The sequence below is a fragment of the Canis lupus genome, chromosome 15, assembly GCF_003254725.2.
Source record: "Canis lupus dingo isolate Sandy chromosome 15, ASM325472v2, whole genome shotgun sequence".
In the NCBI taxonomy this organism is placed as follows: Eukaryota; Metazoa; Chordata; class Mammalia; order Carnivora; family Canidae; genus Canis; species Canis lupus.
The window spans coordinates 26,701,939-26,719,078 of NC_064257.1; the positions used below are offsets into that span (position 1 = coordinate 26,701,939).

Sequence of the window (17,140 nt, forward strand, 5' to 3'; positions counted from 1 at the left end):
GGGCCAAAGGCAGGCGCCAAACTGCTGTGCCACCCAGGGATCCCTAATATTTTATTTTTTGAGATAAAATTGATATATGTTTGTTTCAGGGATACGACATAATTTGATTTTTGTATACATACACTAAAAGTGATCACAATAGTACATCTAGTTATCATTCATTATTATACAATTGGCCTCCTTTACCCAATTTGCCCTCCCACCTCCTTTCTCTCTGATAACCATTTAACTGTTCTCTGCATGTATGAGTTGTGTTTTGGTTTGTTTGTTTAGTTTTTTTTTGATCCCACATATGAGAGAGATCATATGGCATTTATCTTTTTCTGACTTATTCCATTTAACATAATGCCCTTGAGATCCATCCATGTTGTCACAAATGGCAAGGTTTCATTCCTTTTTGTGGCTGCATAATATTCCATTATACATCTAAATACCATGATTATTTTATCCATTGTCTCATCAGCGGGCACTTAGGTTGTATCCATATCTTTGCTATTGTAAATAATGCTGTAATGAATGAACATGGAGGTACATATATCTTTTCAAGTCAGTGGGTTTTTTTCTTTAAATAAATTATCCTGAAGTGTAATTGCTAGATCACAAGGTTGCTCTATTTTTAATTTTTTGAAGAACCTCCATACTGTTTTCCATAGTGGCCGTGCCAGTTTACATTCCCACCAACTGTGTGAGAGGGTTCTCTTCTCTCCACATCCTTGCCAACACTTGTTATTTTTTGTCTTTCTGATAATAGTTATTTTAACAGATGTGAAGTGATATACTCTTGTGATTTTGAGTTGTATCCCCCTGATGGTTAATGGTTAATGATGTTGAGCATCTTTTCATATGCCTGTTGGCCATCTGATGTATTCTTTGGAAAAATGTCTATTCAGATCTTTTGCCCCTTATTTAATCAGATTGGATTTTTGCTAATGAGTTGTATGATAGTGTGTGATAGTCTCCAATTTTGTTTTTTCTTGAAATTGATAGTGTGTGATAGTCTCCAATTTTGTTTTTTTCTTGAAATTGCATTCTGGGTCATTTGTGGATCCATACAAATTTTAGAATTATTTGTCATATTTCTGTGAAAAATGCCATTGGAATTTTTAAGGGATTGCATTGGATATGTGGATTGATCTGGACATGGACATTCTAAGTACAGAATATTTTTCCATTTATTTGTGCCTTCATCAATTCCTTTTATTAGTGTCCTGTAGTTTTTAATATATAGATCTTTCACCTCCTTGATTAAATTTATTCTTTGGTATTTTATTTTATTTTTTAATGTAAGTATAAATGGGATTATTTTCTTAATTTTTCTTTCTGATATTTCATTGTTAGTATATAGAAATGCCACATATTTCTATATATTGATTTTGTATCCTGCTAACTTTACTCATTTATTTGTTAGTTCTAACAGTTTGGTAGAGTCATTAGGGTTCTCTCTATGATACTGTGTTCTGCAAATGGTGGTAGTTTTATTTCCTTTTCCAGTTTGGATGTCTTTTACTTTATTTTCTTGTATAATTGCTGTGTCTTTTCAGATTGCTTTCTGCCATTTAAATAATCACTACTATAATAATGATAATATTGTTTTGTAATTTATTCACTTCATGATATAGTTAGCATTTTTACATTATAATTTTTAAAAAGTTGTAGTTGAATTGACCAAGTAAGAGATATTTGAGCAGAGATTCTGTCTATATTATTTTTCTATTTCCATGTGGACACAACATAACACAGGGCCAAAACTAGTAGAATGAGTCTCTGATGAATTTATATTACAAGTCAAGCTATTTTTGAAAAAATAGATTTTTGATATTTTTAGTAGAAATGAGAATATAAATGACTTATATATGTTAATATATAGGATACTCTATGCCTCTTATTTCAAAAAATTACAAAATTTTTTTTCACTATGCCACTATTAGGAAAATAAAACTATAATAAACATAATTCACATCTACATAGAAATCCAAAAATCTTTGAGGAATAACTAATATCAAAAGGTGAACAAAATGTCCTTCTATACAGAGGAGGCATTTATATGAAAGGATAAAGTAATCAAAATAGAAATCACTTGAAGTGAACATGGTAACTCTTCAGCCAATCATGCTTACTTTTCCTAAATAAATAAGTGTACTTGGGGTAAAGTTTAATTTAAAAAAGTTTAGGTAATTAATTAAGCAAAGTTTATTTAAGCACTAGAAAAAGTTTAATAATACCTGTCATTATTATAGTACACATAAAGAGATGAGCTCTAGACATGTAATTTATATTAATATTAAAGAAACAGTTAACATTGTAGTGCTGCTTTTGAGATGACGCAGATATAACTTTAACCACTACTGAAGTTGAACACAAATTTGAATTTTTGAAAAGTACCATAATTTATGAAGTAAGCAATTGTTGAAATATATTAATATATATATAAAATAATTTTATGAATAAAAAAATCATCCCTATGTGAATTACTGGCTGGGAATATTCCTTTTCAGTCCATTTTTCTACAAACAGTTTACTAAGATGGGACATACTTAAAAACTCAAAAGCATTGTTGAACAATAGAGCAAGAGATTACATGAAAATGTTTTCACTTCAAAATTTTAGACTGGCTTCCTCTAGCTTCCTGGCTAGACATGATAAAATTATCTCATTTACACTTCCATCTCCCCCTTCCGGTTTTGTCCGTTATATCTTCTTTGTTGTTTAGTAAATTATAAAACATGTGCTTTTGATTTCATGTATTTTAGACAATAGTAAGTCCCCCTTAAGAAAATAAAATAAATTAGAATATTTATACTTGTTCCAGTCTTCTTTTCCCCTCACCATTTTTATTATTCACAACAGGATTTATGACTCTGTGTCTATATCCTTTAGTGGCATTAGCTCTATATGACAAGGGGTCAGTACCAGTTCCTTTTTACAATGTTCCTTTTATCCTCTGCTTGTCTGGATTACCTAGTTCATTAGCTCTTTTTAATCTTATTTTTCAAAGGAAGATGGACCCTGTAATCCCTGAATTCTTTCACTTTTGAGAATATCTGTCAGTTGCCTTCTTGAATGAGAATAAAGCTGTGCATTCTATTTTTAGGTAACACTTTCACTTGGTACTTTTGTGACATTGCTTGACTGTATACATGATATTGTCTGCTGCTATTGCAAGTTAGAGGCTAATTTGATTTTCTCTCCTCATGACTGAGTTCTGTGTGGATACCTGAGTACCATTTTCCTTGTTCTTGATCAGTAACTCAACCAAGAAACATCTAATAGTCAATAAATCCACATAAATTTGTTTTGGAATCTATTTGAGTCTATTTGTCATGGATGATCCATATTTTGATTGAGTTTATCTTTCATGTCTATTATCATTTAATTAATTTAATCTATGTCTTTATTTTTGGCTTTCTTCATATTTTATTCTCAGTGTGATGATCTTTCTGTGAGCAATTAAAACTTCAACTCTCTGTTCTGTACAATGTTGTTTCTAAATTATTTATTAGTTCTGTCATGGTGTTATTTTGGTCCATTTGTTTACCCACATCTGTTGTTTTAATATCTTTGAATTCTTGTTACATTAGATTTCTTTGAATATCCTTCTATAGCCCCAAACATTTTCAGCATTTTTTTTCTTTCTCATATTTTCCTCAGAATAGAATCCTTACTGTATTAGTTATATATTGTTGTGAAGCTAGTACCCTAAAACAGCAGTTTAAAACCACAAACATTTATTTTTTAAATATTATCTGTGGATCAGGAATCTGGGAGTGGCTTAACTGGGTGGTTGTGCCTCAGGATCTCTTAAGAGGTTGCAGTCAAGCTGTCAACCAGGACTATTATCATCTCAAGGCTCAATGAGTCTGAAAGATATACTTCCAAGCTCATTCATTTGTTGACAGCCCTCAGTTCCAATTATTTTTTGAATGCCTTTTTTTGTCATTAAGCTAATTTTTAGATTATATAATATATATTTTAGATTATATTTAATTTTATATATAATTTTAATTTATATATTTATTTTTTTAAAAAATTTTATTTATTCATGAGAAACACAGAGGTAGAGACATAGGCAGAGGGAGAAGCAGGCTCCCTGCAGGGAACCCGATGTGGGACTCGATCCTGGATCCTGGGATCATGCCCTGAGCCAAACGCAGATGCTCAACCGCTGAGCCACCCAGACGTCCATTTTATATATATATAAATTTTATATATGTATGTATATATGTATATATTTTATATATGTATATAAAATTTATATATATAAATTTATATATAAATATAAATAAATTAATATATATATATAAATGCACATTCTCCCTCACTTTTATATTTAGGTCAGTGTTTTAGAGATTTTACCGTCTCTGTTTACTATTTCACTGAATTTCCTTTAAAACTTTCTTCTTAAAACCTAAGAGATATGCCGTCTAATCTCTTATCTCTTTAGAGAGTTCCTTTGCTTTGACTGTATAACAAACCCTTTTGATGAATAGCAGTATCAGGTTTTCCCAAGTTTTTCTTCAGGTCAACAATCATTGTTGGTAGTGGTGGTAGTCAGGATAAAATACAAAATAGCACTTGTATTCAAAACTTGTTCTGATTTTTTTCAAAATAGATTGTTTTTAAATATATATTATGCAAGAAGCACATTCTCATTTAATTTTTTAAATAGAGTTATATAATATTAGCAATAAAACATCCTGTTTACCCCTTCTCTTTCTTATTTTGTAAGAGTGACTACTGTTTACAGTTCTTTATGAATCAAACAAGATTTTGTTCTATACAATACAATTATAGATGTGTAGATTTGTATTCGGACTCTCTCAATAGCTAAAAGCCTATGTATATAAATTAGGTTTTATACACAGTAATAGATTATGAACATCCCTCAATGTCAGACTACTTCATATTAAAGATTATGTGTGTTCATTTTATAGATGCTCATAATTTAACTAGTCCCTTACTGATATTTAATTTGTCTCCATTTCTTTGTTTTAAATAATACAGAAAGGAATCTCTCTACATTTTATTTTAGAGTTATGTGTTTTATTATGTAATGGATTCCTAGAAGAAGAAATGCTTTGTCAAATATTCTTCAATATCCGAGACTTGAAATCATGGTAATTCTACCGAATTGAAACCTGTTGAGTAAAGTAATTATACCTTCTCTGTATATTGGCTGAAAATAATGGTGTCTTAATATTTGAAATTAGCTGATAAGGTTTCCTTAATTCTTCCTAGCCTAACATGTCACACACTGCTACTGGATTTTACATAGACAGACTGCCCTAAAGTAGAAGTGTGTGTGTGGCATATCTGAGGGACAGCAATGAGGTTAACATGCTAGGATGAACTAAGAGAAGGGGACAGTAGTAGAGGATGAGTTCAAGATAGAGTTTTGTGGGCCATTTTAAGGACTGTAGAGGATCTTCTCTCCATAATCAAATATTTAAAATGTAGTCTACATCCCTTGTCCCCACTTCTACTGCACTGTGGCCTCCATCCTGTGTGTTGCCTCTAACAAAAGTCTTCAGCTACTTCATGACTGCTAAGGCAGTGGCCTCTTCATATATCTTGGCACTCTGTTGGCCATATATAATTTAGTGTAAATAAAAATGTCTTTGGTAATTGTAAAATGTAAATTGCTTTATTTTATTTTTACTAACCACTGCCATCGTCACAGAATTGTTTGCCTGCCTTTTCCTCTTGTTCTCTCCCAATTGCTCTGCTGCTTTATCTGCTATTTTCTTTGAGCTTCTTATGCCAAATCCTTTAGCTTTCCTCAGTGTGTGACTTGATGTTTCATTCTTGTTTCTCTTCTTCGTGACCTTTGAGAAGTTTCACAAATGCATTCCCAACTCTAAATGAGTTAATAGAAGATTCTATTTCTGAATAGCTCTGAAAAACTTAAAGGCAATGTTCATGACTTTTAAAAATATTAAGCTTATGGAAGTAGATTGCTTAAGATGTTTAAATATTTGAAAAAGGACATTTTATTTTACACAACTACAAATTTTCATTAGCATTTCCTTCTGCCTTGAAGGCCTTTAAACTGCTTCAGTGGGCTAATTGATGTTCATTAGGTATGATCATAAGACATATTAAATTCCAAAATATTTTCTTTTTCAGCAATCTTTAAATTACATTTTAGCTAATATATATTTATTATTATATGTAAATACTATTTTAACACCTTAGAATTCATGTTGTATAATTGGCCTATTATTTAAACATAGTCAACTATCTTATAAGGCAGAACAATTCACTCAATATCAGATGACAATGTTTTCTAAGTTATACTTGCTATTTTACATTACAGGAAAATACTAGTACATTAATCCTAGATAAGAACTTAAAAATGTAAAAATAGGATGCCTGAGTGGCTCAGCAGTTGAATGTCTGCCTTCGGCTCAGAGGGTGATCCTGGGGTCCTGGGATCGAGTCCCGCATTGGGCTCCCTGCATGGAGCCTGCTTCTCCCTCTGCCTATGTCTCTGCCTCTTTTTCTGTGTTTCTCATGAATAAATAAAATATTTTTAAAAAATAAAATAAAAATCTAAAACTACTGCCTAAATTTAAATTTAAGTCTCTTTCTTCTTCTGTGGGTCTTCTACGATTTGCCCTTGTTTTCCTAGATAATATATAATTTATCATTAGAAGAAAATTTACTCTTTAGCATAAAAATGTGTTCCTTTTTATAAGAAATAATCATCCATAATGTTGTTTTTTGACTCAAACTATTAGAAACACTGCAATTTTGAAATACAGTTTTTCTTTAAATATACCTCTATGAAATATTTGTATAATACACTCAATTCTATTACATTATCTACATTTTAAAATGTGATGTGGAATTAAATTTTCATGGGAATCTTATTTTATTTCTCCATTTTGATACAAGCAGCCTGTGTGCCCTTTCCTTCTATAAATTACAATATATAATCACAAGAGCAAACCTTGAGTTAATGCTTTAAATTTCTCCAGGATAAATTTACTACATAAGTTCCAGATATTATTTTTATACATAATTACATTTCTTTCAAGATTATCTTTCAGTTTATTATCAAATAACCTTTTTTTGGTCAAAAAACTCATGTCTATTCCAATATTTAATTGAATGAAATATTTTGGGGCTTGACAAGAAAATCACAATGAAGCTTTATTCTTTCTCCAAGGTCTAGCCTCAATGACTCCCATATGTACAATACTTACTGAAGACATTCTGCTTACCAATACTTACTTTAGACCTTAAATCATATTTCTATTTTTTACAACTGCCTATTTCATATAATAGGATGGTACCTAGAGAGATCATATCTAATACCTAGTCCAATATTCAGTCCAAGTAACATTTTCTAGATTTTTAATATCTTCCATGAAACATTAACAGACTTCCTCAGCATTTCTTCCCAGTGCTAATTCCTGATGGCTTATCTGAACAGCCTTCTCAGTGTTTTCCTTATGAGTGCGGAGCTATTGTCTAAGATTCCTCTGTTATTTTTTAAATAGTATCATATTTGTTTTAACTTTATCTGGGCAAAAAGGATACTTGTGACAATCTTGAAATACCTGAAGAATATGCTGATATTTCATTGTTGTTGATATGGTTGCACCTACTTCACACGGGAATCCAAGATAGCTATCTCAGTGGTAGGAAAATGGCATTCCAGTGTTAAATATTCAAACCTAAGGATTCAAACTTCAAAAACTCTGAAACTGAGTTGAGAATGATTTTTAAAAACAAATACAAATACAAATACAAAAAAAAAAAAACCCACAAGCCCTCCCTTGTTCCTTGTCATTTGAAAATAAAACATTCAATGCCCAAATACTTTTAGTATTTTGTTCAGTTTTCAATTGGTATATAACAATGTCACTCAACAAAATATCTTGTATATACAAATTAAAAAATAATACATTTTATACTTACACAAAATTTCACAGGAATATGGGCTAAATCTTCACTAGTGATTAGAAATATTGGGAGATATAAAAGTGCAATTTTTCAGAATTTTTAGTATCTGGAAGAATGTATGATACTAGTGATTTTGGAAAATTTTTCTTCCAGGTGGTTTAGAATCTTTGAAAAATCTTCAGCAACTAATTGTGGACCACAATCGGCTAATTAGTACAAAAGGTCTTTGTGATACTCCTACCATTGTATACCTGGATTGCTCACATAATCATCTTACTAAAGTTGAAGGTATTGAAAACTGTGGATTGCTTCAAGTGCTGAAGTTACAGGGAAATTATCTAACTGAGGTAATTTATTTGAATTATTGGCTTCTGTGATTAATGCAGCATTTTTCTTTTGATAGAAAAATCAACTGCACATTTTAAAAGCAATTTTGATTAATTTTTCTTTGTTTTTGCTTGCCATCTATATGTGATTTCCAGTTTACTTAAAACTGTTACATACTTCTATTTAAAAAATATTCAACATAGAATATTTTGTAAAGAAATCTAATTTAACCTAAGTTTTTCAGAACACTAAAATATATCGTAACTTTTCAGTTATATTTCAGTATATAAGTGGGGCCGAATGTATCGGTTATGAAATTCTAGTTAAAATTTATCATAGGAAAATAAATAAATAAATAAATAAAATTTATCATAGGGATCCCTGGGTGGTGCAGCGGTTTAGCAGCTGCCTTTGGCCCAGGGCGCGATCCTGGAGACCCAGGATCGAATCCCACGTCAGGCTCCCGGTGCATGGAGCCTGCTTCTCCCTCTGTCTATGTCTCTGCCTCTCTCTCTGTGTGTGACTATCATAAATAAATAAATAAATATAAATAAATAAATAAATAAATAAATAAATAAATAAATAAATACATAAATAAAATTTATCATAAAGTAACTTTTATTTAAAAATTTCTAATTGTGAATTTAATTCTTAGAAATTTTATTGATACTAAAATTCTCATTATACTTTGACTTATGTAGTTTAACAGAATATACCTCTTGTTAGTTTTAGATTTTATGCTTTTAAATTTTATTGAATGAGAAAAATAGTTTACTAAATATAAGCTAATGACCCAAATTTAAATATAGCTTCCATCCTTGGAGAATCATGTCCTACTAAGAGAATTGCACTTGGATGATAACAGCATTTCAACCGTGGAAGAGCTTTCTTCATATTGGTTGCCTTTACTACAAAACCTGACTCTCTCTCAAAACAGGTAAAAACAAACTGCATCATAAGCACTAAATGCATTGAATGATTGCTTAAAGTAAATGCATGATGTTTATAACACGTAGAAATGTTAATTTTTACCAGCAATACAGTGAAAGTGCATCACAAATTAGTATATAAATTAGAAATTTAACTTTTTTAGTAGCATTTTAATTGTTACTTATACTACCCGTTTTGTTTCTTCTCAAAGACATACTTGTAGAAATCTCCTAGAGCAGATTTGTTTATATTTGTAAAGAATATAGTCCTTAGAAAATGCAGGAGGAAGTTAATTTAATTCAGAAGGATGTCTCATTCTTTCAAGTGGTACTTATTAAGTCCTGGAAGAATGATTTTTAATCTGCTCTCAACTTGCATGTCTTTTTGTAACTGTTAAGATTGATTTAAATTTGATTTCCCTAAGGATATAAAGTAACACTTAAAAAAATACCTTAACATTAAATCGAGATGGGTACCTGACACAGAAGATCCATTTGAAACCACCAAACATCTGGATCTTTGCAGAGAATAACTGTCTAAAACCAAAACAGGAGCACAATATGTGTATGTCTCCCTCTGCTTAATATTTCATTGAGACCTATTCATTTTAATATGATTAATTTGTTCATCAAAGGCACATTGAGTAGAGGAAAGAAACCACGTTTAACAAGAAATTACTTTTTTTGAGTTACACAACTCTTGCAGAACAAGTGAACAAGTACAACCCAGTTTTAATATATATTTTTTCCTGAAAGAACCATAACATTTTTTCACATTCTCTGCACAATGGTGCTGATCCTTTGAGTGTATATGTCCCAAATGATTTCACTTCCACCTGTTAAAACTATTCCAGCATTTGACAAAGCAAAAACTGAATCTGTGTTCAAAAATTCCCTCAAATTATTTTAATCAGATCTAATACATGAAAGTTGATTTGGTTTTAAAGTGGCATTTATTATAGAGCTATCAGATAACACTGTTTAAATCATTTGGGGCATCTACAAACTTGGTAGATCTTCTCACAATATTTTCCAGGTAAGAAACACAATGTCAATAGAATGCTCAGCTGTGCTTTGTGCATATGCAATAAATCACTCAGTAATTGACATACCTCATACGTTTTATGGAAGTGGATCTCAAACCACATTAATGAGCAAAATAACATTAAAAGAGATTAGAAAATATTCAAGTCAATAACATTTTTTGAGAAATAATGCCTTTAATTTCTTTGGACAATTTAAACTATCAAAGAAATCATCCACTTTTAAAAGTTAAAATTAATACTAACTGATGGACTTTTGCCCTATCAATCTGGTATAACTTATTTTCCATATCAATCTGATATGACTAGGAATTATATACTAGATTACTAGACATTTGTTAGGTTTGATAATAATAATTGGAGTGCTTAATCCAAATAATCCTTATTTATAAATTTGTTTGCTTAACCTTATAAAATTTGAATGTTGAGATGGTGTTTGCTATTTTGGGGGACATAGAACTGAGTAATATATGTCCTCATCATTAAAAAAAAAAAAAAACTCTTAAGAAGGGGTGCCTTGTTAGTGCAATTGGTTAAGCATCCAACTCTTGGTTTCAGCTCAGGTTGTTATCTCAGTATCTTGAGATCAACCGAGGAGCCTGCATGGGGCTCCTTGCTCAGCACAGAGTCTGCTAGAGCCTCTCTCTCCCTCTGCCCCTTTCCCTACCCTGTCCACTCTCTTGCTCTTCCAAATAAAGCAATAAATCTTTTCTAAAAATTATTTTTAAAACCCTCAAGAATAAAATAATCTTTTGAACTTAACTGTATAAAAAAGTACTTTGTTATATAATGCATGCTTTTTTTACTTTTTAATAATACTGTCACTTATATTTGAATGTATTCTTTGCAATCTCTCAAAGTTCTTGCACATTAACCTTCTATCATTTCTGAAAGAACAAAAGGGAAAGACCGAAGGATATCAGGGAAATGCAATTGATAGAAATGGACATAGAGAATAATAAAATTATTTCCTAAAATCATAGTATAAAATCCTTAGAATTTTTCATAATAGGCTACTTCCATTAACTATAGGAATTATCTATCTTACATTAAGCTTTTACATGTACATTGACTTTTTCAGAACTATATCAGTTTTGGTAAAACTCAGGATCAGCACATCTGGGTATGAATTCTGAGCCTACAATTTACCTATCAGTTGACCTTGAGCAACTCTCTTCTTACTACCCAAGCCTGTTCTTTTTTTTTTTTTTTCCTCTGTGTAAAAGGAATACTAATACCTACCTATCTTTCCTATTTGATGGGATTCCAGTGGTGATCCAAAAGGAGGATAAATGTCAATACATTTTGCAGGCCTCAGAAGGGTTTTATAAATGTGATATTTGGATTTGTGATTGGTATGTCTTTTAAATTATATATATTTTTCTTTTAATTTTTGATAAATATTTTCACCACAAGGAAGAAATTATGTGTCCATATGTTTTTTTTCTCCAACAAATGAAATACAATAAAGAATGATACTTAGTACAATTGTTTGAAATACATGTTTCATCTTGACTTCTGTTTTAAATTTTCATTAGGACATATGACTGTTTTAAGTTTGATTCAGTGGAGTCCTAACTGGAAGACTCTCGGCTCATGTCTTTCTACTTCTAGTGAGACTCTAAGTAGGAGCAGAAAGTGGAAACTATTACCCATTGGCTGCTCATTGTACAAATCATTTGCTTTTTGTCGTCTTTGAAATTTATATCTTTTTTATGCCCAGGGCTAATGTGACAAGGTCAAATGGTATTAGGTTTTCACTAATGTCCTTTGTCTTTCTGGTTTGAATTTTCTTGGAAAAAATATACACAGAATGTCAGTAAAAGGAAAAGTTCTAGAGGTTTAAAAAAAGAATTGTACTATTAGGTTTCTACCATCCTAATGAATAGTCATAAAGGTGAATGAATAGCCAGTTTTCTTAATTAAATTTTTTTAAAAAGAAAAAAAAATGATTCTAAAAGCATGGTTATCTGAAAAGATAAAATTTTAATATTATAAAAATATTCTGTCGAGCCAAATATTTCTTTGCTTGCATAATTTTTGAGAAAAAATTATTTTATTTTTAATTCTAAGATGTCATTGGTTATTTTACTGGATGCCTTCATATAACGTATATGTTACCTATACTTTGCCATGTAACTTACTTTTTAAAAATATGAAAGAGTCTGAAAAAATGGGAAAACTCGTCCGTTTATCTTTCAAACCCTTTTAGTAGAAGGACAAAGATTTAGAATTATAAATTAGTTAAAGCTACAAAACAAGAATTTTCTTGTTGATAAATATATTTATTAGAATTATATTAAAGAACTTAAATTTCTATTTGTAATAATAATAATGATCCAAAACATGCCTGAGTAAGAAAATCATCAAACTAGAACTTGAATCCATTAATTAGGCATCAACAAAGTTTTAAGTTTTCCTTCCTTCCTTCCTTCCTTCCTTCCTTCCTTCCTTCCTTCCTTCCTTCCTTCCTTCCTTCCTTCCTTCCCTCTCAGTGTACATTAAATATTTCAGTAAATTTTACTATTTAGGAATGTATGTACAGATAATGAAGTATATATAAATGCAATGGCCAATATTTTATTACTTTTTCCTTTATTACTTTGGATTTTTTTTCATCCTAGGAATTATATTTAAGAAGTCGTGTTGTGTAGGTTTGATATAAGTAATACTATTGTATTTAGGTTTAGCTACAGTCAGAACTATTTCCAGCCTCATTATTTAGTCTGTTTTTTCATCTGTAGTATCTTCTGTCTCTCTGCTAATGCAGAACAGGATAGTACAAGAAAGGAGTCAAGGTTAGGACAAGGGTTAGTTTTGTGCCAAACCCCATGAGGCTTCCCAGTCACAGTATTATTCTATAAGCGTCTGACCCTAGAATAATAGATTTTTTTTTTTTCATGACAGGGAGATGGTAGAAATAAAGATGTAAAAATGTGTGCCAGGACAACTGGAAGGACAGTATAAAAAACAAGAAAGCAAAAGAAATAGAAATAAATGCATGCCTTTTTTTTTTTCTTTTGTACTAGAAATATTCTGTTAGTTGAGGCATATTTTGAACTGTGTGGATTTCCAACATTTATAGGGGGGTTTGGTTCAGGAGATTTGTGTTTGTAATGAGATCATATTTGAAGCAAAGGAATTTTTCTGTTGTTGTTTAAAGATTTGGAAGAGCTGGTTTAATTTTCATTTCCAAATAGCTATGGTAATATGATATTATATTACAGAATAAGTGTAGATTTGTCTTAGTTGGAAATGCAAATCAAACTAAATTAATTTTCCCTTCATGGGTTTTGTTTCCAATGATGTGACTATTTTGAATATCACTTATATCCCATGCTTGTTTTGGAGTCCTTAACAACAATTATATCTTAGAAAATAATAGAAACTTTTAAGAGCAGGAGGAAATTTCATTTGAATATGTAAGCATTAATAATATGTATTAATTTTAAATATTACATAATTTTGCCAAACTTAAGCTTATTTTATATATTTATAATGTTCTATTATTATGTTCCTTAGAAGCATATTTCAAACTTAGAAATATTCTTAGTGTGGGATCCCTGGGTGGCGCAGCGGTTTGGCGCCTGCCTTTGGCCCAGGGCGCGATCCTGGAGACCCGGGATCGAATCCCACATCAGGCTCCCGGTGCATGGAGCCTGCTTCTCCCTCTGCCTATGTCTCTGTGCCTCTCTCTCTCTCTCTCTGTGACTATCATAAATAAATAAAAAAATTAAAAAAAAAAAGAAATATTCTTAGTGTAACTTTGGATAGTTAGAATACTTATAATACTTTCAATCTGGAAAACAAAAACAATGTTTTAATTAAAAACAAAACTAGTAACTCTAATTTGTTGTGCTGTCAGAAGTGAAAATTTTTTTTTATATTTTTACCTCTTAATGGTTTAAGTTATGTGTTTGAGCCAGGAAAAATTATGTAGATAATATAAATTCTCTGTAAATTTGACCTTACACCAAAACAAAACAAAAACAATAACAACAAAAAAAATCCCCTTATTTCTATTTAAATAGCAAAAGCAAGTACATATTAAACTCTGTTATATTTGTCATTGAAATTGACAATCCATGGCAGTTTCTCTTTAGAAATGAATATAGATCTTCCATTATAGAATAAATACTTGGAATTTTATAATTACTACATTTTTAATTAGTACTGTTAATATTATATTTTATACACATACAACTGTATCTATAACTATATTTGATTGCATGTCACCATATATTTGAATTATAGAAATACATTATTACATAATTACATCAATAATAAGAACATTCCAATTTAAAATTTTTATGAATTTTATTTCTTTGTTTCAGCTTGACAAAAATCATACCACTTTTTCATTTTGTTTCCTTGGAAAAACTAGATGTCAGCAACAATTGTCTTTCTGGTAAGTTTAGAACAATATATAATTTTTTTAAAGTATATAATGGGGTTTTGAATGTCTTTACCAAATGTGTTAGAGAGTTGTTTTGGATAGATGTATTAATGGTACTTACAAATAACATTATCTATACAATAAGAGGTAGAGGAGGAAAAAATTCCCTGTAGGCCTAAGAAATTGTCATAAGACAGAATTAGAAGCAAATAATGCAACGTGTAATTTTTTTTGCAAGTTGGTATATATTTCTCTTGCCTTCTACTTCCTATACTTTTGATAAGAATGTCTCTTTCCTTCTAAGATAGGGAGGATTCTAGAGGATGTTTAGTATCTGGAGAATGTTTAATATTTCATTTGCATTATCTCATTGTGGTTTTAGTTTACATTTCCCTCATGAATGATGATATTAAGCCTTTTTACATTCTTATTTATTGATGATTTTTGTACATTCTTTTGTGTCTATTCAAATGTCTTACCATTTTTATCAGTTATTTTCCTTTTTCTTATTGATATGTATAAGTTCTTTATATGGTCTGGATGTAATTTTTTGTGATATTTTCTCCCGGTCTTTTCTTTAACCATGAATTTTATTAATGGTATTTTCAGATGAGTGGAAGTTTAAATTTTGATGAAATTTATTATTTTTAATAGTTTTGTTCTGTGTCCTGTGTAATATTTTTCCACCTTTTAATTTGAGAAGATGATTTTATATATTTTCTTGGTTCTTAGAGAAAATTTTTTTTTCTTAGAGAAATTTTGTACTTTTAGTTTTTACCTTTAGGTCTGTCAATGGCCTATATCAAATTATTTTTTGTGAATGGCATGAAGTAGAGGATGAGTTCAGATTTTAATATGGATATCCAGTTATTCCAGCAGCATTTGTTGAACAAGTTTTTTTTCATCATTGAATTATTTGGTGTCTGTCAAAATATTTGATTTACCTTTGACTTACTTTGGGATGAGTTTCTATTAACATGTTTTCTCTATTAACTAATCTAAATGATAGATCATACTTTCCTATTTCTTTATATGTTTAGTAAGTTTTATGAGATGGTGCATTTAATTGAAAATTTTGGGAAAGCAGCACATGGATCAAGATTCTAAAGGTTCAAAAAGGAATTCAGGAGAAAGGAGAAAAAAGTGTCCTTAGCCTTGTTTCCCCAGCAGCAGCCAAAGTTACTAGCTGGTCAATGCACCCTAGAGATATTCAGTGCATACACAAGCATTTGAATAACAGATTCCTCTCTGATCTTGGCTTCTGTTATATCCGCATCTCCTTCCTATTATTCCCTGGCAGTTGCCTTGGCCTCCTGGTCTTCACAGATCAGGCTGCTAGGTCCCAAATACATTTTTCCTCAAGGCCTTTGCTTTTATCTCTGGACAAAATTAGTTTCCAAGAGGCAACAGTCAACTCAAGTGATGGAGGTAGTATTTTTGAAAATGAGAAAATATATTAGAAAACAAAAACAGCCATATTACCAAGGGCACCTTTATGATCTGCTTAACAGATCATGTGCTCTGTTAGCAGATCATTGGGAAAACTTTGAAACAACCAAAACAAGAAATCTCTCAAACAGATCTGTACAGTTATATACATAGCACAGTTCCAGAGAGTATAGGTAGATAGTTCAAGTACCATAGCAAAGGAGACAGAGTACTTTTAGTTCAAAGGTTCTCTGGTTGCAAGAATCTGTGGTAATTCCTATATAACTGAGGACATACAATGTTAACTAGAACTAGAACTTTTCTTCCAAATTCTAATCCTATAGACTCATGTTAGTCTCTAAGTAGTTCTATTTGGTGCTAAAATGTTACCTTTTGCTTCTAGAGTTAGACGGGCATTTACATGATAAACATAAATCTTGCAAAGGATTGTGTGTTTTTTTCCAATTTATTTAAACAAACATTTCATTTAAGCTCTGGGCTTGTTTTTTGTTTTTGTTTTTATTTTACACCCCACACATGAGAGAGATCATATAGCATTTATATTTTTCTGACTTATTCCACTTAGCATAATGCCCTTGAGATCCATCCATGTTGTCACAAATGGCAAGGTTTCATTCCTTTTTATGGCTACATAATATTCCGTTATACATCTAAATACCATGGCTATTTTATCCATTCTCACATCAGGTTGAGAATGTATAGGTTGTATCCATATCTTTGCTATTGTAAATAATACTTAATGAGTTAATATGGAGGTGCATACATCTTTTCAAGTCAGTGAGGTTTCTTTCTTTAAATAAATTATCCTGAAGTGGAATTGCTAGATCATAAGGTTGCTCTATTTTTAATTTTTTGAAAAACCTCCATACTGTTTTCCATAGTGGCTGTGCCAGTTTACATTCCCACCAACTGTGTGAGAGGGTTGCCTTCTCTCCACATCCTTGCCCATACTTATTATTTCTTGACTTTTTTTTATAATAGCTATTTTAATGGATGTGAAGTGATTTCCTGTTGTGATTTTGAGTTGTATCTCCCTGATGATTAATGATGTTGAGCATCCTTTCATGTGTCTGTTGGCCATATGTATG

The 17,140-nt window shown here is 30.8% G+C and overlaps 1 protein-coding gene across 21 annotated transcripts in view; it reads left to right on the forward strand.

Moving 5' to 3' along the window:
* Positions 1–17,140, forward strand: part of LRRIQ1 (leucine rich repeats and IQ motif containing 1) — a 214,991-nt gene that overhangs the window by 39,192 nt on the left and 158,659 nt on the right. For all 21 annotated transcript variants that reach the window (XR_004805254.2, XR_004805255.2, XR_004805257.2 and 18 more), the window contains 3 exons: positions 8,062–8,255; positions 9,045–9,172; positions 14,542–14,615. Coding sequence is in view for 15 of the 21 variants with exons in the window: in XM_049094257.1 (XP_048950214.1) it covers positions 8,062–8,255; positions 9,045–9,172; positions 14,542–14,615 (396 nt within the window). In the remaining 6 variants the exon portion in view is untranslated. The remainder of the gene's footprint in view (positions 1–8,061; positions 8,256–9,044; positions 9,173–14,541; positions 14,616–17,140) is intronic.